This window comes from Salvelinus sp. IW2-2015, linkage group LG12, assembly GCF_002910315.2.
Source record: "Salvelinus sp. IW2-2015 linkage group LG12, ASM291031v2, whole genome shotgun sequence".
Taxonomy (NCBI): Eukaryota; Metazoa; Chordata; class Actinopteri; order Salmoniformes; family Salmonidae; genus Salvelinus; species Salvelinus sp. IW2-2015.
Genome location: NC_036852.1, coordinates 6,753,722 through 6,779,496, shown reverse-complemented (window position 1 = coordinate 6,779,496; position 25,775 = coordinate 6,753,722). Strand labels below are relative to the sequence as shown.

Genomic DNA, 25,775 nt, shown 5'->3' with positions numbered 1-25,775 from the left:
TTTATGCCCCTCACTTCTCTCAGATTGTGACCTGATGCGCCGCCAGGGTTACGCCTTTATTTTACGAAGTTACCACAGCACACCCACTCTGACTGCCAATCTGTAACTGGAGAACACTCGAGTGCTGGTAGACAACGAGGGGACAGCACCGCACATTGACACACCCTAAAGTTACCGATTTAGTTTGACAAAGAACTCGGAGCAAAGAATTAGTTAAAATAACCATATCGATCCAGCATCGGATAATTCAGGGAAACTGTTGTTTTCTTTCCTATTCAGCAGACATGAAATCTTGCTTATGGATTGCCTTGCTTGTAACTCTTGTTATAGGGACGAAAACACAAGGTAAGGTTTTTCCCCCCCAACCCAAGATACATAACTAAGCCATTATTAGGCCTATTATGAATAGCTATTATGATAATGATAATAATATGATGATAATGATGATCGTTACTATTATTGTTGCTATTTACTTTTTTGTATTTTTTTTATTGATGGTAACGTAGGCCTATTTAAAGTTATACGTCTTGCTTTAATCTTGCTTAGGCCTATCCTTTGGACAAGGTACACACAAGATTGGCCTACAAGTTGTAGTAATACGTTTATAGATTTAGGCAAGAAAATAGACGGGGAAACTCCATGTCTGCGTCCCCCTCCCCCATACTATGAGTTATGTCTATTTGTGTTAGGGCACGTGCCTGTTGCATGCATTTGTTTCCCAGCTCAGTCCTCTGTGCAGTTTTTAGTTGCACAGCTGAGAATGACATGCAGTTACCTTAACAGCAAGGCAGTATAACACTGTTAAACACTTGTAGGCTAATACAACACTTGTGTACTTCTTGTACAGTTTTATAATCACTGCTCTCAGAAGAGTTCTGACTCATCTTAGTGTGGTAGTATATGACTCAAGGGTGTGTCTAGTCTGCCCTTTATAATCAGGGTAGTGTCTTTGGCTCATAGGGAAGCACATGTGCATGCAATGCTAACTGGCACGACTGGGCACAACTTTGAAAAGCAAGTGTGAAAGGCACAGAGAGAGTGTTTTGTTTTCTCGCAGGTTTTAATTGCTGAAAGGTAAGGGGGGTTTGCAGAACACAGTTCCCTGTACTGCATACTAACAACTCTCTCACTGAAGTGTTTCGTCTTTCAAGACACTTTCAAGCCAAGCCAAGCCTCTCTGCCATCCTTATTTTCTTTGTAGGCTCTCTGTACTTGTGTGTCAGTTGAAAAAGAATACAGATAAAAAGTAGCTCCAACAAATTTAGTTGGCAATACATTTGCTAGTTGATAGATACTAGTTGATAGATATTATCAGATACCATTGCCTCAACCGTTGGTTGAAAATAATAATATAGGTTTAGGATCTTAATTAATCTGCAATGCAGGAAATGTTAAAATTGTAGCGTATTTGAGGTTTTAAAAGGCTTCTGAAGCTTGTAATTTCCACTTGAAATTTCAGACTTGATTTTCCTTTACGAAAAATATATCAACCCCTAAAAAAATGCCAATTAATTGTAATCCACATAATAATTCACATTTCCTGTTGCTGCAKGATTATTTTCCTGCTGTAGAAAACTGGCTCAAATTAAGATCCTACATCTGTAGGCCTATAAGATATTGGACTTTTGAAATACTTTTCAGCCTTATAGCTCCTCTGTGAGTTATACTCAGCACCCACGAACATAACATTCTAAATATATATCCCATCCTGTGAATGGCTGTGTCTCTTGGCTTCATATGTGAGGCTGCTCCAGGATTGGCTAGAGTTGACCACAGGCATGCAGCCCCAAACCCCTACCCAAATGGGCACACTGTCTTCATGATGACACATATTATGCCTAGATTTAAAAGCCAGACTGAACTGATGAAAGACTGTTTTATACTACCCCATCATTGCCTCAAGTATCCAGTACACAGTGAAAATAATTAGTACGAGTGGGTTATATTTAGTTAGTTGATACAGTTAATAGTTTGTTGGTCTTTCTTCTGAAAGTACACTGTAAAACCATGAAACATGTGACACGTTTTAACCTAAATGTCAGTGTTAAAAACTTAAACATTAGGCATTTAGATTAGCCAATATGGGTTCTCATTTTAAACAAAGGCATTTAGAATGCAAGATTAAACACAATAGTCAGCTTTTTCCAGTCAGTTTCCAACCAGGAGAACGCATACAGTTGAAGTCGGAAGTTTACATACACCTGAGCCAAATACATTTAAACTCAGTTTTTCACAATTCCAGACATTTAATCCGAGTAAAAATGCCTTGTCTTAGGTCAGTTAGGATCACCACTTTATTTTAAGAATGTGAAATGTCAGAATAATAGTTGAGAGAATGACTTATTTCAGCTTTTATTTCTTTCATCACATTCCCAGTGGGTCAGAAGTTTACATACACTCAATTCGTATTTGGTAGCATTGCCTTTAAGTTGTTTAACTTGGGTCAAACGTTTCTGGTAGCCTTCCACAAGCTTCCCACAATAAGTTGGGTGAATTTTGGCCCATTCCTCCTGACAGAGCTGTCAGGTTTTGTAGGCCTCCTTGCTCACGTACGCTTTTTCAGTTCTGCCCATTTTCTAGAGGATTGAGGTCAGGGCTTTGTGATGGTCACTCCAATACCTTGACTTTGTTGTCCTTAAGCCATTTTGCCACAACTTTGAAAGTATGCTTGGGGTCATTGTCCATTTGGAAGACCCATTTGCGACCAAGCTTTAACTTCCTGACTGATGTCTTGAGACGTTGCTTCAATATATCCACATCATTTTCCTACCTCATGATGCCATCTATTTTGTGAAGTTCACCAGTCCCTCCTGCAGCAATGCACCCCCACAGCATGATGCTGCCACCCCCGTGCTTCACGGTTGGGATGGTGTTCTTCGGCTTGCAAGCCTCCCCCTTTTTTCTCAAAACATAACGAGGGTCATTATGGCCAAACAGTTCTATTTTTCTTTCATCAGACCAGAGGATATTTCTCCAAAAAGTACGATCTTTGTACCCATGTGCAGTTGCAAACCGTACTGGCTTTTTTATGTCGGTTTTGGAGCAGTGGCTTCTTCCTTGTTGAGCAGCCTTTCAGGTTATGTCGATGTCGGACTCGTTTTACTGTGGATATAGATACTTTTGTACCGGTTTCCTCCAGCATCTTTACAAGGTCCTTTGCTGTTGTTCCGGGATTGATTTGCACTTTTCGCACCAAAGTACGTTCATCTCTAGGAGACAGAACGCGTCTCCTTCTTGAGCGGTATGACGGCTGCGTGGTCCCATGGTGTTTATACTTGCATACTACTGTTTGTACAGATGAACGTGGTACCCTCATGCATTTGGAAATTGTTCCCAAGGATGAACCAGTCTACAATTTTTTTTCTGAGGTCTTGGCTGATTTCTTTTGATTTTCCCATGATGTCAAGCAAAGAGGCACTGAGTTTGAAGGTAGGCCTTGAAATACATCCACAGGTTCACCTCCAATTGACTCAAATGATGTCAATTAGCCTATCAGAAGCTTCTGAAACCATGACATAATTTTCTGGAATTTTCCAAGCTGTTTAAAGGCACAGTCAACATAGTGTATGTAAACTTCTGACCCACTGGAATTGTGATGCAGTGAATTATAAGTCAAATAATCTGTCTGTAAACAATTGTTGTAAAAATTACTTGTGTCATGCACAAAGTAGATGTCCTAACCGACTTCCCAAAACTATAGTTTGTTAACAAGAAATGTGTGGAGTGGTTGAAAAACCAGTTTTAATGACTCCAACCTAACTGTATGTAAACTTCCGACTTCAACTGTATATTTCTTAAGTATTCAGATTTTGAACAATGCTGTTTACTTTCCCATGCATTTCGTCATTAGAAGTTGATGTGACTTTCCATGCCTTATTCAGATCAGTGTTAGTAATGTCTGTCACCTTACTGGACAAGACATTTGATTCAAGAAATCTTTTCAATTGCATGGTATTGTTGTTACTTGACTGTGTTGAGTTCATTTCTGTTAACTCTCTCAGAGTGAAAAAGACATGGGAGGGGCCTCATTATCATATTTCCCAGCATGCTTTGTTGCAGGTTGATTTTTAGAATAGGTTGTTTTAAAATCTATACACATTGATTGATTAATTGATGTTATACTATTCAAAGATAAATAACTTAATTAAAAAAAAAACTAATCCAATCTGTTTGGGGTTGGATTTATTGTACCCGTTACTGAGATGGTTGTTTTAGTTTAGATGGTTTAGGTCAGTGGTTACCGACCTTTTGCAGTTACTGAATCACTGACAGTATTTGCTCTGCTGGAGAACTCCTGATTTACGCACTCAGGAGTATTTTACCAGTATGGTCCCATGAGTCTTCTCTAGTCCTTTTGGGTAGTACCCCTGGTTGGGAACCACTGGTTTAGGTTGTCTTGTTTGTTAAGTCCTTCACCAGAGCAGTCATTCAGAGTGCAGGTTGTGGGTGATACAATTTTCAAATTCTTGGATATCCTCCCGCTGGCTGGATTCTGATAGGAATTACTAATCACAGAACAAACCAGCGTACTGTGACTTGCAGGTCTTATGTGGCACATAAGCCAAGATTTTCAGACTACAATGTAGAAGTTAACTAAGCTATGACTAACGGCCTTRTGAAACGTACACTGAGTGTACAAAACATTAGGAGCACCTTCCTACTATTGTGTTGCACCCCCTTTTGCCCTCAGAACAGCCTAAATGTGTTGGGGCATGGACTCTACAAGGTCTCGAAAGCATTCTACAGGGATGCTGGCCCATGTTGACTCCAATGCTTCCCACAGTTGTGTCAAGTTGGCTGGATGTCCTGGACCATTCTTGGTACACACAGGAAACTGTTACGCGTCAAAAACCCAACAGCGTTGCAGTTCACCTACTACCATACCCCGTTCAAAGGCACTTTAATATTTTATCTTGCCCATTCAACCTCTGAATGGTACACAATCCATGTCTCAATTGTTTCAAGGCTTAAAAACCCTTCTTTAACCGTTCTCCTCCCCTTCATCTCTAACTCCAAAAAGTTCTGGGATACTGTAAAGTCCATGGAGAACAAGAGCACCTCCTCCCAGCTGCCCACTGCACTGAGGCTAGGTAACACGGTCACCACCGATAAATCCGTGATAATCGAAGACTTCAACAAGCATTTCTCAATGGCTGGCCATGCCTTCCTCCTGGCGACTCCAACCTTGGCCAACAGCCCCGCCCCCCCCGCTGCTACTCGCCCAAGCCTCCCCAGCTTCTCCTTTACCAATCCAGATAGCAAGAGTGTTCTGAAAAGGGCGAAAAACCTGGACCATACAAATCAGCTGGGCTGACAATCTGGACCCCCTATTTCTGAAACTGTCCGCCGCCATTGTCGCACCCCCTATTACCAGCCTGTTCAACCTCTCCTTCGTATCATCTGAGATCCCAAGGATTTGAAAGCTGCGCGTTCATCCCCCTCTCAAAGGGGAGACACCCTGACCCAACTGTTACAGACCTATATCCATCGCCCTGCCTATCTAAGGTCTTCGAAAGCCAAGTCAACAAAAGATCACTGACCATCTTCGAATCCCACCGTACCTTCTCCGCTGTGTGCAATCCGGTTTTCCGAGCGGTCACGGGTGCACCTCAGCCACGCTCAAGTACTAAAACGAATCATAACCCGCCATCGATAAAAGACATTACTGTGGCAGCCGTCTTCATCGACCTGGCCAAGGCTTTCGACTCTGTCAATCACCATATATCTTATCGGACTCAGTTGCCTCGGTTTTTCTAATGACTGCCTTGCCTGGTTCACCAACTACTTTGCAGCAGAGTTCAAGTGTGTCAAATCGGAGGGCATGTTGTCCGGTCCTCTGGCAGTCTCTATGGGGTACCACAGGGTTCAATTCTCGGGCCGACTCTTTTTCTGTATACATCAATGATGTTGCTCTTGCTGCGGGCGATTCTCCTGATCCACCTCTACGCAGACGACACCATTCTATATACTTCCGGCCTTCCTTGGGACACTGTGCTATCTAACCTCCCAAACAGCTTCAATGCCATACAACACTCCTCCGTGGCCTCCAACTGCTCTTAAACGCTAGTAAAACCAAATGCATGCTTTTCAACCGTTCGCTGCCTGCACCCGCACGCCCGACTAGCATCACCACCCCTGACGGTTCCGACCTAGAATATGTGGACATCTATATAGTACCTAGGTGTCTGGCTAGACTGCAAACTCTCCTTCCAGACTCATATCAAACATTCCAATCCAAAATCAAATCAAGAATCGGCTTTCTATTTCCGCAACAAAAAGCCTCCTTCACTCACGCCGCCAAACTTACCCTAGTAAAACTGACTATCCTACCGATCCTCGACTTCGGCGATGTCATCTACAAAATAGCTTCCAACACTCTACTCAGCAAACTGGATGCAGTTTTATCACAGTGCCATTCGTTTTGTTACTAAAGCACCTTATACGACCCACCACTGCGACCTGTATGCCCTAGTCGGCTGCCCTCGCTACATGTTCGTCGTCAGACCCACTGCTCCAGGTCATCTACAAGGCTATGCTAGGTAAAGTGCCGCCTTATCTCAGTTCACTGTCACGATGGCTACACCCACCCGCAGCACGCGCTCCAGCAGGTGTATCTCACTGATCATCCCTAAAGCTAAAACCTCATTTGGACGCCTTTCCTCCAGTTCTCTGCTGCCTGCGACTGGAACGAATTGCAAAAACTCTGAAGTTGGAGACTTTTATCTCCCTCAACAACTTTAAAAATTCTGCTATCCGAGCAGCTAACCGATCGCTGCAGCTGTACATAGTCCATCTGTAAACTACCCACCCAATTTACCTACCTCACCCCCCATACTGCTTTTATTTATTTACTTTTCTGCTCTTTTGCACACCAGTATCTCTTCTTGCAACATGATCATCTGATGATTTATCACTCCAGTGTTAATCTGCTAAATTGTAATTATCGATTTATTGCCTACCTCATGCCTTTTGCACACATTGTATATAGATTCTCTTTTTTCTACCATGTTATTGACTTGTTTATTGTTTACTCCATGTGGTAACTCTGTGTGTCTGTTCACACTGCTATGCTTTATCTTGGCCAGGTCGCAGTTGCAAATGAGAACTTGTTCTCAACTAGCCTACCTGTTAAATAAAGGTGAAAAAATAAAAAAATAAAATAAATCTACACTGACTGAAGTGGATTTAACAAGCGACATCACTAAGGATCAAAAGCTTTCACCTGTCGGGTCTATGTCATGGAAAGAACATGTGTTCCTCATGTTTTATACACTCAATGTATAGTATGTGATCATAAAGGGTTGAACTTTAATTGAATACATATAACTTAGGGCAGTCACTAGGTGCACGTTTCAGAAAATGAATTTATTGCAACAACCATGTCTCTGTCACTAACAAACACTGTCATGGGTGGCATTTCTCACGTTCACTCGAGAGGTATGCTTGGAAATATGCAAATACGGCTTTTACTTCCTACAGTGTTAAAACAACACCCCCAGTGTTAGAGTTTAAAACCTAACGCCTTGTGCTGAATAACGTGTTCATTGTGGTTAACAAGTGTTACAATGAATCAACATGTCCCGGTGTTTACAATCTAAACACTGTGATGTGTTTTCATCGAATTCTAAATGCCTTGACTCGTGTTAAAAAGTGTCTCAGAAAAGTGTTCGTTTTGTTATGTTTCAGATCCTAAACACTTGTTTACAGTGTCAGAAGCAGCTATCTGACTTTTCTGCTCAGTTTCACTTCAGACCATATTCTTATACAGTCGAAGGTTCAGACGCAGTAAGCAATGGTATTTCCAAACTGTTATGGGATTTTTATGAATAATGACTAAATTATGTATACATTTGACTTAGAATTATAACTAAACAGAATACTACTATGTTACTGTATGGATGTATGAATCTTATTATAATCATAATGCTGAATATAATGTGTGTAATTTTAATCAAGAATTAGAACAAGGAATGTCTGTTAGAAACGAATGGAGAAACGAATGGAGTTATCATCAGMCAGGCTGGAATGCTGTGTTCCTTACASGACATTYTGTCTCTAMCCAGGGAGGGGAGAGACCTTGGGCTGGTCGTAGATTGTTTAACAGGTGGCAGACAATGTGAGAAGGCTTTTGAACTGTATTACCATTGTATCCGAGAGGAGGAAGGACATTTTAAAACCTATGACGTCATTATTTTTATATAACCTGATGTAAATTGTACTATGGTCAGTACTCTCGAGAATAAACGCTATTGATTGATTGATTTTGAGACTGGTTTCTGTCCATTTTATGCAAATAAGTATCTTACAAATTCTTATGAMTGGGCAGAGTGTTTTAATTGAATTGATTGATGAACATATAGGAATTAAATTCCTTTAACAGAGGCCTCTATTTTAAGTGGGTTGGCTAATTAGGTAATTGGTTAATTAGTTAGTGTGCTAGTTCAGTCTTAGCCTGGTTAATTCACAAAGGTTTAACTACAGCCAAGGCAGAGTAGAGAAAGTAGAGTGCTCTAGGATACAGCTCTCCGGTTTCAGCTGCCTATGAGTCATTCAAACCTTCAAACCGCAACTGACAGTAGTGGCAACAGACTGCATGCCAGGCAAGGCCAGTTCCCTCATAACAAGACCACACCAGGCAACCAATACAGGATGTACTACCTGCTGTTAAGTTGCACAAACACTGTCACAATATCAAAGTCACGCACATACTGTAGCAACTGGTGGTTCCACGGAACTTTTTTAGCACACAGTTAAAAAAGCTAGTTTGGTTAGTTGAGTAGAAAGTGGTGCTAACTAAGATGCGTAGACAGCCAGTGTTGTGGGTGTGTTGGCGTTGTCTTGGACATTATGGCTGACCAATAGTATTTCATCTTTGTCCCACAGACTTCAATCTTTATGATGGCCTTGATCTTGGTAAGTTTCTCAATCTTTTTTGTTGTTGTTGATAGGTAAGCCTACTGTAGATGTAGTTCCTAATGATGAAACAGGTGTAATGGCTGTTCCTCACAGTATTCAGGTGGTACATCTTCCTCCTCTGCCTATCTGTAGCACTGTTCACAGCGCTGTCTGGCTCTGATCCAGTTGAATGCATATTGCATAATGCAAATTGTTTAATTAGTTATTACTGAACAGGAGTTCATGTCCAAATATAATGTAGGCCTTCTGAAAATATTTTATATATGATTAGAAATGACCGTTTGAATTCGTAATACTCATAACACATGATGATCCTGTTATTATAATACCGATTTTTTAAATTTTATATAAATGTGACATCTCCAGCCTTATAGATTAAAATGTGATGAATGATTTTCTGAAAGGCAAAAAAACCCTCTTTGTTTAGATGACCCTACAACTACTATTCCAAAACTGCCAAAGCAACCTGCAACGGATCCCAGTCCAGGTAGGGAAGCCTGTCACATAATATTACACTGACTGTGGGATGAAGCCAACTCTGGAAGTCAACATGAAGCCACTAGCAAGGGAAAATAGGCAACTCATTAGTCACAACTCATATGACTCAACATGAACCACATCAATAACCACTTCAAAGAAACAGAATATGAGCCCAGCATGTGACTGCAGGGTGGCCCAGCCCCCGAGGGGACTCTTATCAACTCTATGCAAGGATTTCCTTTGTGTTGTCTTCCTCTGTGATCTCTCGGTCCGCATTCTGTCACACTTCTTCAAATACCCCTCTACCTGACCACATTCTTCTGTGTTGACAGTGTTATTATCATGCTATAAGCATAAATACATGTCATTACATTTCTTCATCTCCAGGAGGTGGATTTGATCTATTCGATGCTCTCGGTCCAGAAGGTAAAAGGACACAATAATAGGTGTAGATGACTCCCTCTTTGTCTAAGCTGGTGTTGGTTTTCCTCTGGGAACTTTTCTATATATCAGACTTACATTTGGGTGCCCTTCTCATTCAACAGGTAGCTGTGTTTAAGTCTCTCATCAGCTCGTTGGTGCTGGGATAATAAGATTGGATCATTCCTTGTCTCGGATTTCTTTTTCACTGATTTGCTTTAAGGGTTCATCCAGTTTGCGATTTGGGTGATAGATTTATAACTGCATCCAATTGTATTGTTATACTGTTGTGGTATTCAGTTATATTCAACCAATAATACCTGGCTAAATTAAACACCCATCCCTTTCAGCAAATCGCAACCTGGATCACCTTATTCTATTATGCTATATTTCTAATAAAAGTTTTCCTTTCCTGACTTTAAAATGGTAAGACTCAAAGGTGAAAATCCTGGGAATTATGGTTTAAAGTTGAGGCTTTTTTAATCCATCTTCCTTGATTCACCTTTCCTCCCCTTAGAGCCTGAGAAACCAGCTGGGATCCCTCCTAAAGAAGGTGGAACTGGTAAGGCATCTATGGCCGACAAATGTCAAACGAATGGAGAGCTCACATGTATTTCAACTAAGATTTTATTTCTGTTCTCAGATGATTTAGATCTTCTGGATACGTCAATGTGTTTATTTACATCAATGTGTTCTTAACTAAATATGTTGTCCAATCATTTGCCCAACGTGGAATACAATGCTCTTATAGTTGATATACTTGATGCCCTTTCCAGATCCCAAACCTGTAGATCCCAAAAAAACAGCTGAGGGTAAGTAAAATTAACTCAACCAGCTGAAGTAACACTAATCACTTGTAATTACAGTTTCCATCCTATTTGATCAGGATTCTAGCTATCAGATTAAAGAACACAGGAAGACATTCTGATCAGTGCATAAAATGAACATCCGCTACCCGCCAGATGCGGGTAGATTTAGGTATTGGCGGGTAAGAATGTCTATTTCACCAGCCACGGTGTTCAATGTGCAGGTCTCTACAGTGCGAGCGTTACATTTGTGAATAAAATAGTCAGAAGTGCGAGTTGAAATTTATTGCAGAAAAGTGCTGCAGTAGCTGTTTTCAAAGTATTTCTGCTGTTTTGTTTCATAGCTCCTAATTGCACAATGAAATATGAATCCTATATCCCACGTCACGCAGCAACACTGCCTGGCAGGAGAGCTGTGCGCTCTGTGTGCAGTGCTGATAGATTCATTTCTGGAGGCATAGAAGTTGATCTAATTTACTCAAAAGTCTACAAAGTGAGACGGTGTCCTTGTGTTTCTTGGCTATTTACATTGTTTAGTTCAGAAGCTCAGTTGTTTTTAAACGTTAGTTTGAGGCTGCTGCTTCAAATGATAGCCCTAGTCAGATCGCAAATCTCACACACACAAAACATGACACAACTCCAGTGTTCCCGTTACCAAGGTAACGTGAAAAATATGTCTGATATCTGATATTTTGGTTAATGTTGTGAAATTGAGAAATATACCACATTACTTCTTACTAATACATTTCTTGTTTTAGAAACATTACAAAGCATGATCATCCGTTTTTTTTTTTATGTTAAATGTTTTGGCTGGTAAAAAATCTGAGTGGCGGGTACCTGCCACAGTGGCTGCAGACCGAACAGTCAATTTTAGGCCCTGGTTCTGATAACTAAAGCAAACCGAATAATGACCTCAAGATGGGAGATGTCATCCATTGTAAATGATACAATCATAGAATCCATATGTTTTCTGTTATATTTTCTCTTCATAGATGGGATGGGTTTTGACCTGTCTGATGCCTTGGGTCCAGGTAAAGTCAGAGTTATTGTTAGGTGCTCAGTCTTGGGAAGAAGTCTTTCTATTTTGTGCAGGTCTATATTGGGGATTCTCTCTTTGTCCCTACCTCCCTGTTTACTTAACCCAATCGATCAATCAATCAAACAAACAATTAATAAATCATTCAAATCAAGCAATCAACCGGGGCGGCAGGTAGCCTAGTGGTTAGAGTGTAGAGGTGGCAGGTAGCCTAGTTGTTAGAGCGTTGGACTAGTAACCGAAATGTTGCAAGATTGAATCCCTGAGCTGACAAGGTAAAAATCTGTCGTTCTGCCCCTGAACAAGGCAGTTAACCGACTGTTCCTAGGTCGTCATTGAAAAAAATTATTTGTTCTTAACTGACTTGCCTAGTTAAATAAAGGTTTAAAAAAAAATTATAACGGGCTTGTGATGAATCATACCCACTGCTATCTATGATTAAGCGTTTACCTCAGCAGCCTTTACATACCCAGCAAGCACCTTTTGTCTTGAGACGTCTTGAGATGTCTTGAGACATGGTGATGGCTGGGTATGTGAAGGAGGTTCCCTTTGCTTTGCGTCCAGTGACTCTCACACTCTCACCTCTCTTAATAAGAAGCGTGGCCTCTTGAGCTTTCAAAACCTGCTAAACCAGACTGTCACTTTCACTTAAGAGCTCAAGTGATTGTAGGTGCTGATGTTTTCCCATCTAATGTCGGAAGAAATGTTATGAGGGACTAGTGGCATGCTTCCCAGTGTGAAAACATCTTATAATGTTATTATAACGTGTTATAATGTAATATAAATAATGGTCCTCTTCCCACTCCTCTCCCTTGTTCTCTAATGTCTATCATCCATAGATCCCGTACCGGGTAAACCAGCTGTTGTTCCACCTAAAGATGGAGGCACCGGTACTAAGCATTGGATATATCCCTTTATTTCCTCTGTTTGATGATCATATACTATGTGTGTGCTACTGTGTATTGTTATTATGGACTCCCAGGACTCTCTGGAAAGCAGTGGTAATTGTTACCGACTCACCTGTTGCTATACTGTTTTCATCTGGAAGGTGGCGGGTCCTTCGGAGACAATGACCTGTTTGATTTGAGCGATAACGATAACTACAAGCCTGATCCCGGCAAGGGAGGTGGAGGAGGAGGTAGGACATTTAAGGCTTTTATTATTGAATAAGTTTAGAAGCAGTGTCACAGGCGAGACAAAGGGTGCTGTTCATACAAATTAGTTAATGGGTTTGACTTCCAACAGTAGGCCTGCAATCTTACTGTTGAGGGAGAGTAATATCTACTTCGCCGAGCATAAGTCAAAATACACACAATAGAGTATGTCGGGGAGGCTGGGGACCCRGCCGAAATTGTCCATTGTTGCCATATTGAAGTTAATTGCAGTGCTAAATTCACTGTGGACTAAAACAGAACCGTTCAGTCTTAAAACTGTATACACATTTCCTTTTTATTTTTCCTCTTAGCCACTTAGAATGGAAGTAATTACTTGTTCTTTACAAAAGAGAGAAGAAAAGCAAAAATAGGGAAGAGGAAAACCCCTCATGGTTACCAATGTAATTAGTGCCATATGCCTGTTAGTCTGATGCTATCCTGCATGATACTGTGGAGAGTCCAGAGGAGCTGGAAACAAACTGAAATAACCTGTCATTAAACTCAGTGTAAGGGGAAGGTTTCAACCCTCACAGTTAAAGACGACATGTTTAAAAGGAATCTGGAAATATTTGACCGACTCGATGAAGTCTTTATACGATAAATCTGTGAAGTCTTCATGAACATTTGCACGTACATGTAAATAGAACACACAGGCCTATCTAGCTACTTCTATGTACAGTATGTCTAGAAGTATATACTACAGAGGGAGTAGAAGTGTCTCACTTTGTTCTGCTTTTTTAATTTTTATATATAGCACGTGCAGCTGACCCAGCTCCCTCAGATCCCAATGGTACGCCATTTATAGCACTTCCTGTTCGCCTGAAGTTTGTCTGAGGTTCTTGCGTGCTGCTAGTAAAACTGATTCAAAACAGTAATACTTCAAAATCAAAGTACACAAACTTATGGACTTATTGCTTACTTTCTCCCTTATTTTTCCCTCTTCAGGAGGAGGTGGTGCAGATCAACCTCAAGGTAAAACAATCCATCCCTTTATTTCTACAATAAATAATGTTAATTATCAAGCGTCTCAGAGGAGGAAATATATGGGGTGCCGTTTTGTCAAGTTGAACGGCTGTTTCACACCAGATTTAGGTGGAATCTTTAGTCTGTATTTAACTCTCACCACTCATCTTTACCATGATGTCAAAGGCCTGCAGTATGAAGAATCTCAGTGACAGGGAATTCTTTCCACACCTTTTGAGGGATTAAGCTCTGTGCTTCTATATTCATATCCGTTTCCTGTCCTAGAGGAAGTTGGCTGATTGCCCTGGTTTTAGTGTGTGCTCCTCACGGTCGGATTATGTTGTTTTATACTTCCTGTTTCAATCCAAACACAGCACAGATTCTGAAAATGAATAATAAACAAATGAAAGGGCTGTGCTGAGAGGAGGAGGTCTATCAAACTAAATGTGTTGAAACATGGCTTTGAGGATTCTCTGATCAAATAGTGCAAGTGGAGGCTTAAGGATGGCCATTTTTTTGTAGCAAGAAATATAGTTTAACTTCTGGGTAAATAAGTACAGTAAGCTTTATGGGAACATTGGAAACTATTGGTTTGGAATACAAAAGGGGAATTAACTCTGATTGGTTTGAATTGGTGCACACTATTGGCCATAGCCTGAAACCCAGGTACGATTCTGTGTCGTTGCAGATCTAGACCTACTGTGGGGCCAATTCCTGAGATGCTAGATGCTAACATGCCAGAGGGCGTCCATGTTGGATATCCAACTTAAAGCAGGCAGTGGTGCCTCTGTTAGAGAAGGCCATGGAGCTTTTGGATGTGGGCCAATGAATGAAGGAGCCCCCAGTGACTTTCAGGAATCAGAACCTATGTTCTGATTGGTGCTCAGATCTGAGGGAGTGTTCTGATTAGTTGTTTACATGGCGTTAAAAGGTTTGAGGTGCTTTAAAACACCTCTCAGGGCTGATCATACAAAGCAATGATTTGTACGCTCTTAGAAAAAATGGTTCCAAAAGGTCTCTTTGGTTCTACCTGGAACCAAACAGGATTCTCCGATAGGACAGCCGAATAACTCTTTTAGGTTCTGGAGAGATCCTTTTTGTTCTGAGTGTAGGCTCCAGTTTTCACTGGGTTAAAGCTAGGGTTAGTACAAAGTTCAGAGGTTTTATCCCTTAAGGAGTGGGTGTGTTCTCATCCCCTCTGACACCCCACCCTTCTCTTTACTTTCTGAAGTCAGTTTCTGAATCATTCCTGTGTGTTGAGCTTATGGGATTCTGTTTTGTAAAATGTTACAGCTATAAGCCTAAAGATAGTGGTTACTGATATTATCAAGGTTATTGTTGTTGTCCCCCCCCCGTTTTTGGGCTGCATATTTGGCCACTTGCCGGTGGAAACCACATTTCCCACTATTAGTATGGTGTTTGAGGCCTTCTTATGCGTTGCGTGTAGTTGTTTCATATGTGTGTTCCTTCTTGTGTGATAGTTCCTCTACGTTTTACAATTTTTGACAATTATTGGTCATAGTCCAGATGTAAAACAGATGTGGAAAATCTTTGTATGAATTATTTTCCTGTGTCGCATCTTGTCATAGCATGCCCATCGTTACTGTACCCTAAGCCCGTTACTTACTAAGGCTTTTGCAGCCTAGCCCTAACAGCCCCTCACAGAGGCCTAGTCAGCACACATTCCTAGCATAGCCAAACTTCCCAGCACTCGGTTGAAACTCTTGTTTTGTGCTAATGTGTTCTAGAACATCCCGACATGCAGTTCTCTCATATCCCAATATTGACTACGTTAATTACTTATTCTGAAACACTGAAGGATATATGTGCTATAGCCAGTAGAGGTTATAAAAAAAATACAAAATCTTGTGCGTTTACAAATGATTTATGTATCGTGGTGAATGTTCCTGTAAGGTTGGAAGTTGTCTTTCATCGGGGTACGTTTCTTTGGCCACTTGCATTCAAATACAAAATCGTGTTTCCATTACAACGTGTCTTACCATGTTAGAAGCGTGCGGCTACTTCTTTTTCTTACGATGTGTGTGCTACAACAGAGAGGTTAGCTATCAACACATTGCTATTGTCGTCTCTTTGTCCGTTGTTGTATTCCTTCAGATGTTAATAAAGCCTGCTGAACGGTGTTCTGATTTCTGGTGTTCTGCAGAGGATCTATAACACGTAGCGTGGTTTCTGTTGATGGAATCCATGCAACCGGCTCTTGAAGAATGTAGCTTGCATGTGTGACTGTGAGCGAAGGTTATTGGACTGAACTGTACGATTGTAGCCACAGGCGGTAGGTTGCATTCTACAGCAGTAAGTCACCGTTTGTTGGTTTTTCATCCAGTTTTTACCCTGGGCACCGCCCTGTGTCAATGCATGATACACTGTTACTCACAGTGGTTCTCTATGGGAAAATCCAGTTTTTACTTTTAAGGTTTTTTCATCAAAATTCAAGTGTTTGTTCACTGTAATCCCATTGTGTATTTATTTCTTTGTTACTTTCTGTATCCTTGGGAGTTGGGTTCGTGTTATTCCTTCACTGTATCACTTGGTTGTGGCTTTCTCTGAGGTTTCATGGTTTCATGTCTTTTGTCGAGATAGTTTTAAGATGTTTTTAAAGAGAAACTCCTGAATATTTGTGTTTCAGCCCCCATAGTATTCTGTTGTTGCACTATTTTCCACCCAGAAATACTTTGCCAGCACATTACAACCAGACGCCGTCATAAAAAGGGCTCTCGACCACCACCTTGTGGAATTGTGATATAGTTCCAAAATGTTTTCCATTGGTGTGCAACTAGACTAGAGCCGTATGTTTTTGGAAAATAAAGGCACGTTATGCAACATGAATAATAGCCTCACTCACACACACTTTCTTTAATATATTTTTCAAAGAATCACTCAGAGAGAAAATATCTAGCGTAACCTTATCAACTAAACATTAACAATGGATCTTTTTGTTGTGTAGGTGAAGAAGCTGGATCTGGGCAGATCGCTGGCATAGTGAGTGGAATAGGAGTGGCCCTCCTTGGTGCTGCCTCTAGCTACTTTGCCTACCAGAAGAAGAAACTGTGTTTCAAGGTTCAGGGAGGTGAGTGAATGGGACTGGGATACGTACAGTACAGTATGTGTAGTAGTGGATACAAGGTTTCCCTGGCTGTGGACGCCTGTATGGCATCTAATAGAAGTCTACAGCCATGTCTCAGGGCACGATACAAGGGTCTAGAGGTCCCACTATAAAGTTGTCTGTGGCACATAACATGTTCTTAAATGCAAATACTTATGTATTTCTCTATTCAGGTGAAGACCCAGAAAGTGGAAAGAACGCACATGGAGCTCAGTCTGAACCCCAAGGTAAGCACTAGTTATTACACAATCGCATTAGTCTCTCTCTCTCTCTCTACTACTCCAATATACTACCTACTACTCCAATATACTACCTACTACTCCAAAATACTACCTACTACTCCAAAATACTACTTACTACTCCAATATACTACCTACTACTCCAATATACTACCTACTACTCCAATATACTACCTACTACTCCAATATTCTACCAACACTATCTACTACCTTACTATATACTGCCTACCTACTATCTCATTCTAGTATTCCTGTTCTGTTTTCCTGCCTTTTCTCTGGGTGGGTCCTGCTTCTCCTCTGTTTCTTTACTTCTCTCTGTCCTCCTTTTCTTTCCTGCAGATTAGGGCAAGGGAACCCTCGGAAAAAGGTCTGCTGAGTAGGGTTTTAAGTTATTTTAAATTCCAATGCATTGTTTTTTTCATATCGTTAACATAACCATTATTTCTGTGCTTCCTCTGATTCCAGTGATGAGCAACTTGCTCAGGTCATCCTAACTTCGATCAGGTCATCATAGAGGAACCTCACCTTTAGCAAAGAAACACCTTCTTCCATCAGCAGGTGTCAACTGTCTGCTGGGGACGTCAGTGGGCAAAAAAATACACWAAAAAATATAGATTTTTTTTCATTTGTCTTTCATTTGGAATTTAACTTTTGGAGAATGTTAGTTATATGTTGTTGTTTGTTGTTGTTACCTAATTTAGCTGTGTAAAGACACAGATAGATTTACAACTTGAATACTTGTTTTTTTTTTGCCGTGAAGATGTATCGATCATTTTCATTGTTTAATTGTTCAGTACCAAACAATTGTCTTTCAACATGCTGATGTGATTTTTCATCACTTGCCATTTCATTTTCATTTCATACTTTAGTAGGCCTAGCTAGTATCTATAACTGCATTGTACATTTGACTGTGTTTACACCTAAACAAGTGCTTACATTGCACATAGCTTTTGTTGTATTTGTTTTACTTTAACCGTCTCCACGTACGTATATTAAATTCGGATTGGCAATAGGATCTCTCGTTTCATCAAATGTCAKCGCTCGTTTTAAAATATAACCCAGGCGAGTCTGTAGTTACACAAATTAAAACAAACCATGCACACAAAGGATACTTTTACAACATGGCAGACTCATGTAATTATTAATTGGATTCAAATTTAATAGAAGGATTTAGAACTTTTTGTATAGATGAAGGTATAATGAAAAAAAGTGCCTTAGAGAAAGGGATTATTTTGGTGGATATAAATAGAATGTGTAGGGTACTATTTGGAATGAGGAATGGTTTCAAGCTCAACTTTTAGCTGCATCACGTTTTGTCTTCTGTAAGTTAATTGTTTGGGGTGCAAGCCACTCGTTAGTGTTTATGTGAGGGAAAGCTACCATAAATGCACATGGTAAATCGACATAAATGTTKTTTTTTTTAAACGCATTGTGCATGTTTATTTGCAAAACAACATTTATACTGAGAAGTGGTTATTGTATGTTTTAAGTTATACTTGTTTAAGATTTGTATGTATGATTGCTTGATTTCTGATGCAATACAGATAAGAATAGAAATTGATACCTGGGGTTGATACCAAACTAGTAAAYCAGCATATTCTACCATGTCACTTGTGCTGTAAATACTAATGAAGAATGTGTATAAAGGCGCTGCTGTTGTTTTGCTGTGTGATATATGCCCTTTTTGTTCTCCTTTAACTTTCAGCACATGTAATTAAAACCTTTTAAGTAACTGCAACTGAAGAAGTGTTACTGCTTGTTCTTTACCAATACAGGAAATCATTTGTTGGCTTAGTTGATCGTAGTTAGTTGTTTTGTGTGTTTTGAAGGAGTTTGATTCCTTCYCTGAAAGACAATGGACTGCTGTCGGTAATGTACCTTATTGTTATCAATAAAGTTAACTTTTTACAATTGATTGGTATTTTTATTTAATGTATGTTCTCCATCAAGTTTAAACATCAGTGTTGTTGTCCATAGTATAATTMATTTGTATATCATGAAGATTGACTAACGGTTCTACAGTGAATTGAATGCATCTGCATCTGCACCTAGTACTATGCACTTAAGTTCCAGGGGTTGGACTACTGCAGACTCTAGAGTACAGTTGTTGAAGGTCCTGCTTAAACTCTGCAAGTTTTCATTTTAGTTGAATGACCTGTGACACATGACCGAGAACTCAAACAGAGACTCTGATTTTGCTCTTGGTCTAAAAGCGGCAGATTTATTTGTGTATCTACCAGTTTGAGGTTACACCCCCTGGCTTTAGATATAACCTATCATAGTACATTTACAACTAATACTACTATAAGTTTCATAAAGCCAATCGAAATAGCTGTAAAAAAAAAAAAAAAAAAAAAAAAAAATTTACTTATATTGATCATTCTGTATCTATTGTTTGTGGGACAGTTACTACTGCTGGACTCGCTGGACTGTCGGACTACAGTATCAACATATTGGAGTTTCATTTTAGGGGAAACCAGTGCATTTTCTGCCAAGTCCTCTCTGCCAGTGGTGCGGGACCTGATCGATCACTTTGACACTTCTATTACCATCTATCACTTTTACCTCTGCCTCAAGTTGTTATTCATTTAGAGGAGTCGCTGTCACACACCATGCCAGGTAAGTTCTCATCGTCATATCATAAYCATTTTAATATAACCTGTCAGTGTCAAGTTGATTGACATCACTCTCTAACTTAACGCAAGAGGAAAAGAGAAAGTGCTTTGGCCCTGTAAAACTGCTAAAATCCCGTGCTGGGCGTTAGTCATCTATTTCTATAAAATAACACCACCCACTCTTCCTTCCTGTGCCACCAGCGAACCAGGCCTTTGTCACCCTGGCCACCACAGACAGCTACTGTATGGGGGCGCTGGTGGTAGGACAGTGTTTACGACGACACAGGACCACACGCCAGACTGTTGTGATGGTCTCCACTAATGTCTCTAGCCAGGCACGGTGAGAGAAGTCCCTGCATCTCAGACAGAAATATAATATCACCGAGTCATGGAGAGTGATATTAGAATGTGAATGAAAGTTATACTCTGTGACAGAGGTCCCTGAAAAATCAGACAAATTAAGTATTTTGTCTCTCATCAGTTAAGGGGGTATTAGATTCACTGGATGGAGTCTTTTGCTGTCCTGGGTTCGCTGCGGACCTAGTGTATTTTTTGTGTATTGAAGTCATGTAAAATCTGACTGTAGTTGTAGTAAATCCTGTGTTCTCTCCCCATAGGGCTGCCCTGGGCCATGTGTTTGACCAGGTCCTGGTAGTGGACGTGCTGGACAGTGGAGACCAAGCACATCTATCCTGGCTGGGACGACCAGAACTGGGGGTCACTTTCACCAAGCTCCACTGTTGGACCCTCACCCAATACAGCAAATGTGTGTTCCTGGATGCAGACACACTCGTGAGTGTACTGATATCTCCCGAGACACCACTTGTCTCTAATATAAACACACACTTAATAATCAATTTGTTTTAAAACCAAGGAACCAAATCTTACAATGTCAAAGCTTGGTCTTTACCAGCAAATCAATTTTAATGWTTGAGTTGTGCAATATGTATCTGCAACTAACATGGACCCAAACATAGTTATTGAAAGGTAAATCAGTACCTAACACGAATGTGACAATCGCCATGGGAMAAACCGTCATATTTTTGCTCTGTAAAGACAAGTACAGAGCGCTTTTTACGTGCTGCAGAGATGGGCGTGTTTGGTTTGAGTGTCAAGACCAAGCAAATAGAGCCCCGACTGATCAGAGGGCTACGTAGGAAGTTCAACTGAAATTKAAACAGAATGAGCACATCCAGTGTCATACAATAAATCTGAGCTCTCATTATAGAAAACATCCACAAGTATGTGCAGTACCTACACACGGCCTCATGACACTTGATCTGGATCTTGACTTTAATAAAATCGGTGTTCATGCCGCAGAAAATGTCCAATATATGTACTCTGTACAAATGGCATTAGAAACTAACTTCCTCTGTTTCCTGTTGACTCCCTGGCCTGTAGGTGCTGTGTAACGTGGACGAGCTGTTTGAGCGTGAGGAGCTGTCTGCGGCCCCTGACCCTGGCTGGCCGGACTGTTTTAACTCAGGGGTGTTTGTGTTCAGGCCCTCTCTGATCACCCACGGCAGGCTCTTGGAGCATGCACGACAACACGGCAGCTTCGACGGTCAGTCAGAACCCTAACCCTAGCTTCAAGTCCACATCCCAGTTCATCCCTAACCCTAGCCTCAACCCTGACCCTAGCCTCAACCCTGACCCTRGCCCTTTAACTGTCTCTTCTTGAAAACCATTTGGAAAACACACCTTGATTATCATTTAGGAAATTACAGAGCTCTACCACGCGGTTGAGAATACTAGCAAYGCCATATTAGAATTGTCAATTTGCATAGCAATTTYACTTATCTCAACAATATTACATACATTACTTTACTTCTTCATTGGCTCTTCCTTATGATCTGAGCTGACAGTAACTCTACTGTATGCCCTCTCTGTTTTCAGGTGGGGACCAGGGCCTCTTGAACACATTTTTCAGYGACTGGGCTGTTAGAGATATCAGTAAACACCTGCCTTTTGTGTACAACCTCAGTACCATCGCAGTCTACACCTATTTGCCTGCTTATCAAGAGTGAGTAATATTTAACATCAAATGGATCATTTCAGTAAATATTACATTTCCGTGATTGAAAAGCATATTTTGACCACAAGCCTGACCCCAACCCTCCTACTGTTTTTTTTTGCCTGATGTTGACCATATTGTACTGTTATCCTGGTCCCACACAGATATGGTCACAATGCTAAGATTGTCCACTTCCTGGGTTCGGTCAAGCCATGGAATCTACGTTCTAACTCACAGACCAATCAGCACACCAACAGCCACCTGGAAGAGTTTGTTTACCAGTGGTGGATGGAGTACTCCTACTTACATCACCTATTAAAGACAATGTCCCATCAAGAACCTGCTGTGCCAATCCAACATGCTGGGCCAAAGCAACATGTAAGACGTTGTAGAATTGACTCATGTATTTTTCTCATACTGTATATGCACTTTTTTAACTTAACCACATGCAAAACAAAGTGAAAATGTCATTGCATTGCAGTTTAATGTACTGTATACTGCGTCACAGCAGAGCGTATACAACATTTGAACATTTAGGTAAATGTTTGCATTTGACAGACTGCGTAGTTGGACTACAAGGTACATCCTATAGAGAACATGTGTGTTTTCTCCTATGTCTGTTGTTCTTACTCAAAAGTACCACAGAGAGAGATCAGAGTCCAGTACTCTTGCCCCCTACTCGTCTCCTCTCTACACACCTATACCAATGTACCTTAGGTGGTTCTCAACAGTACACACCATCACACTTCTTTCACAGAGCCAGGGAAGAGAAGAAGAGAAGCCAAAGGCGAGAGAAGAAGAAAAGCCAAAGGCGAGAGAAGAAGAGAAGCCAAAGGGGAGAGAAGAAGAGAAGCCAAAGGCGAGAGAAGAAGAGAAGCCAAAGGCGAGAGAAGAAGAGAAGCCAAAGGCGAGAGAAGAAGATGAGCCAAAGGCGAGAGAAGAAGAGAAGCCAAAGGCGAGAGAAGAGAAGCCAAAGGCGAGAGAAGAAGAGAAGCCAAAGGCGAGAGAAGAAGAGAAGCCAAAGGGGAGAGAAGAAGATGAGCCAAAGGCAAGAGAAGAAGAGAAGCCAAAGGGGAGAGAAGAAGATGAGCCAAAGGGGAGAGAAGAAGAGAAGCCAAAGGGGAGAGAAGAAGATGAGCCAAAGGCAAGAGAAGAAGATGAGCCAGAGGGGAGAGAAGAAGATGAGCCAAAGGGGAGAGAAGCAACAGTGTCGTTGATAGAGGACCTCACAGAATCATTACTCCGAAAAGCCAATCTGCTCACAGAGGAGAGGAAGAAGAGGCTTGATTCACCCACGCAGCCAGGAGAAATGGTTAGTCTTTAACAAAAGATGATATCTAGCTTTTGCCTCTGCATTATGATTATTAATTAGGTATGACTTAAGTGTCTGAGGGATTTTGGAAGTAGTAAGTATTAGTTGTTAATTCTGATAGCTCTTTAACCCGGTTACGAATTCTGATCAGCTTGAGGGATTTTGCTCAACGAGTAAGAACTTAGAGAATTTAAGGTTATCGCAGTGGCCCCTCTAAGGTTGTGATTCTAGAGGCTGTRCARTGTCRATGCGTCATAGGAAGGAACAGTGTGAGAAAGTGACKGAAATKAYTTCTCAACACCTATTGAAATCTGACTCACGGACCTATATGATTGGAGCCATTGCTGTCAATACTTGCAACCTGGTGTCAACAAATCAGTGGGTACTAATTTCCCACACTAATAGTAAATATATATAATTTATATATAACAAATATGAAAGTGGATGCTTGTCAAATACTTACAATTTTAGTTGGGTGTCTCTAGCTGTATGTTGTTGTGGAACGACCTATAACTAACTCCATGTGTGATTGGTCCCTGTCCTACAGCGTACCCAACGTCAGGATGTATCCACGGGGAAGGAGGGAGGAGCTGGAGACAGAACAGCCAACCAGGACCCACCTGGACCCAGTGAAGAAGGGTCAGAGGTCACTGAAACAGCCTTCAACCCCATGGAGGACCCTGCCACTGAACCTGTACGCCACCTGTCTACACTAATATACACTGAGTGTACAAAACATTAGGAACACCTGTTCTTGACATAGATTGACAAGGTCAAACCACGTGACAGCTATGATCCCTTATTGATGTCACTTGTTAAATCCACTTCAATCAGAGATGAAGGGGAGGAGACAGGTTAAAGACAATTGAGACATGGATTGTGTATGTGTGCCACTCAGAGGGTGAATGGGCAAGACAAAAGATTTAAGTGCCTTTGAACTGGGTATGGTAGTAGGTGTCAGGCGCACCGGTTTGAGTGTGTCAAGAACTGCAACGCTGCTGGGTTTTTCACGCTCAACAGTTTCCCATGTGTATCAAGAATGGTCCACTACCCAGAGGACATCCAGCCAACTTGACACAACTGTGGGAAGCATTGGAGTCAGCATCCCTGTGGAACGCTTCAACACCTTGTAGAGTCCATGCCCCGACGAATTGAGGCTGTTCTTGCAACTCTATATTAGGAAGGTGTTCCGAAAGTTTTGTACACTCAGTGTATATTTAAAGCCTACTATTACGAACTGATTTAAGAAATGATCGATATATCATTCCATGTTTAAATGATCAACATTACAGAAACTGTTGGCAAAATACAAATTCCTACTGTAGTAACACCCTCTGCTGGTGCACAACAGTATTAACATATTTGACCTTAACAACAAAATATCACACTTCGTATTGCTTCAAGGCCTCCCGGTAACCATTCCTTAGTGATTTATTTTAATGTTCCTCATGTCTCCATCTTTCATTTTTCATTACTCTTCTGACTGATGGTGAATGGAATGGCTGCCTAATCAATTGTTTTTATCATCTTGGTTATTACTAATATAATTTATCATCTTGGTTTCTAATCTATTATATAACCTTGGTTATTTTGAATCTCTTTTATCATCTTGGTTATTTCCAATGTATTTTTTGAATATCTCGGTTATTTCCTTGTAGACTGCTGCCAAGACAGAGGAGGATGAGCTGGAGCAGCGCAGGCTGTGGGAGGAGGGCCAGGCTGACTACCTGGGCAAAGACGCCTTCGACAACATCCAGGAAAAACTGGACCGATTCTTACATTTGTAGCTTGTTTTGTGTGGCAAGATACTGTATATTCATGTTCATTTTTAAGGGTGTTATGTCTCTAGTGTAGGCCACCACTCTAATAGGGGTTTCTGTGTCCCTTTGCTGTAAAAAAAAAAATATATAAACACTTGATCTCAATGTCATAAAAAAATGTGGTCATAGAATTCAAGTTCAGATGCATTCCTTATTTTGATGTTATGCTGGAAATTTCTGGAAGATTTTAAATTGTCTTTATGTTGCCACTAGAGGGTACTGTGGCTTTTTAAATAAAGCACTTTTCCTGGTCAAAGTTAAAGTCACACTCAACTCCAACAGCCCTATAGGKGTCATGATAGTCTTGCACAGACTCCAGAAACTAGGGAAAGAATAAGTAATATTGGCCTCAGGGATCCTATTCATACATGTTGATGGAGCAATATTAATCTATAGGCTTGTACACCACTATTGTCCTAGGAGAGAATGGTAGCCCTCACGGTGAGGGTCTGGGAAGGGCTGTGTAGGGCTATCAAGGCTAAGGAGATATAAGGTCAGTACAGAACTGTTAACGCTATCCTGAAAGACTAAATACAACCTCAAACTGAATAGAATAATAACATATTCCAAAACGTATAGGCTACTTACAGTAACAAGCCCACCTTCCCATTCCASCTTCCCGCTCACTATCTCTCTAGTCCAGTCTGTTCCAGTCCTTYATCTTCCCACTAGGAGAACAGCAGCAGCCTTACGTAACTTAAGGCTGCACTTAAATTGACTAATCAGCCACACCTTTAAATCAGGCAAGTGGAGCCATCTAGCTGTATTCTCTACCAGTTATTCAATAGCATTGACATCACAATAACCCTCCTAACGGATTTCACTACTGCCTGAGTCTATTTGCTTTGACAATCKCTTTYATTTGACACCCAGATG

At 40.9% G+C, this 25,775-nt stretch overlaps 3 protein-coding genes across 8 annotated transcripts in view; 2 read left to right on the top strand and 1 right to left on the bottom strand.

Moving 5' to 3' along the window:
- LOC111970950 (polyprenol dehydrogenase-like) overlaps positions 1-16,624 on the bottom strand; it is a 48,589-nt gene extending 31,965 nt beyond the window's left edge. The window contains exon 1 of the mRNA XM_023997721.2: positions 15,776-16,624. The gene's annotated coding sequence lies outside the window, so the exon portion shown is untranslated. The remainder of the gene's footprint in view (positions 1-15,775) is intronic.
- cd99 (CD99 molecule) lies at positions 88-19,053 on the top strand. Of its 5 annotated transcripts, XM_023997723.2 has the most exons (15): positions 88-345; positions 8,884-8,913; positions 9,344-9,403; positions 9,784-9,822; positions 10,334-10,378; positions 10,593-10,628; positions 11,615-11,653; positions 12,498-12,548; positions 12,707-12,796; positions 13,567-13,602; positions 13,758-13,784; positions 16,741-16,863; positions 17,073-17,126; positions 17,478-17,505; positions 17,604-19,053. In XM_023997723.2, exons 1-14 carry the CDS (start codon positions 285-287, stop codon positions 17,480-17,482), a joined length of 696 nt encoding a protein of 231 aa, XP_023853491.1. In that variant the 5' UTR covers positions 88-284; the 3' UTR covers positions 17,483-17,505; positions 17,604-19,053. The 5 variants fall into 5 exon arrangements, with proteins under 5 accessions (XP_023853491.1, XP_023853490.1, XP_023853493.1 ...); XM_023997722.2 differs by lacking the exon at positions 17,478-17,505 and having other exon boundaries at positions 89-345; XM_023997725.2 differs by lacking the exons at positions 9,784-9,822; positions 17,478-17,505 and having other exon boundaries at positions 90-345.
- A 549-nt stretch (positions 19,054-19,602) lies between these two features.
- Positions 19,603-24,963, top strand: gyg2 (glycogenin 2). Of its 2 annotated transcripts, XM_070445959.1 has the most exons (9): positions 19,603-19,757; positions 19,955-20,093; positions 20,371-20,545; positions 21,155-21,317; positions 21,650-21,776; positions 21,932-22,145; positions 22,525-23,079; positions 23,627-23,773; positions 24,738-24,963. In XM_070445959.1, exons 1-9 carry the CDS (start codon positions 19,751-19,753, stop codon positions 24,864-24,866), a joined length of 1,656 nt encoding a protein of 551 aa, XP_070302060.1. In that variant the 5' UTR covers positions 19,603-19,750; the 3' UTR covers positions 24,867-24,963. The 2 variants fall into 2 exon arrangements, with proteins under 2 accessions (XP_070302060.1, XP_023853485.1); XM_023997717.2 differs by lacking the exon at positions 22,525-23,079.
- The last annotated feature ends 812 nt before the right edge of the window (positions 24,964-25,775 follow it).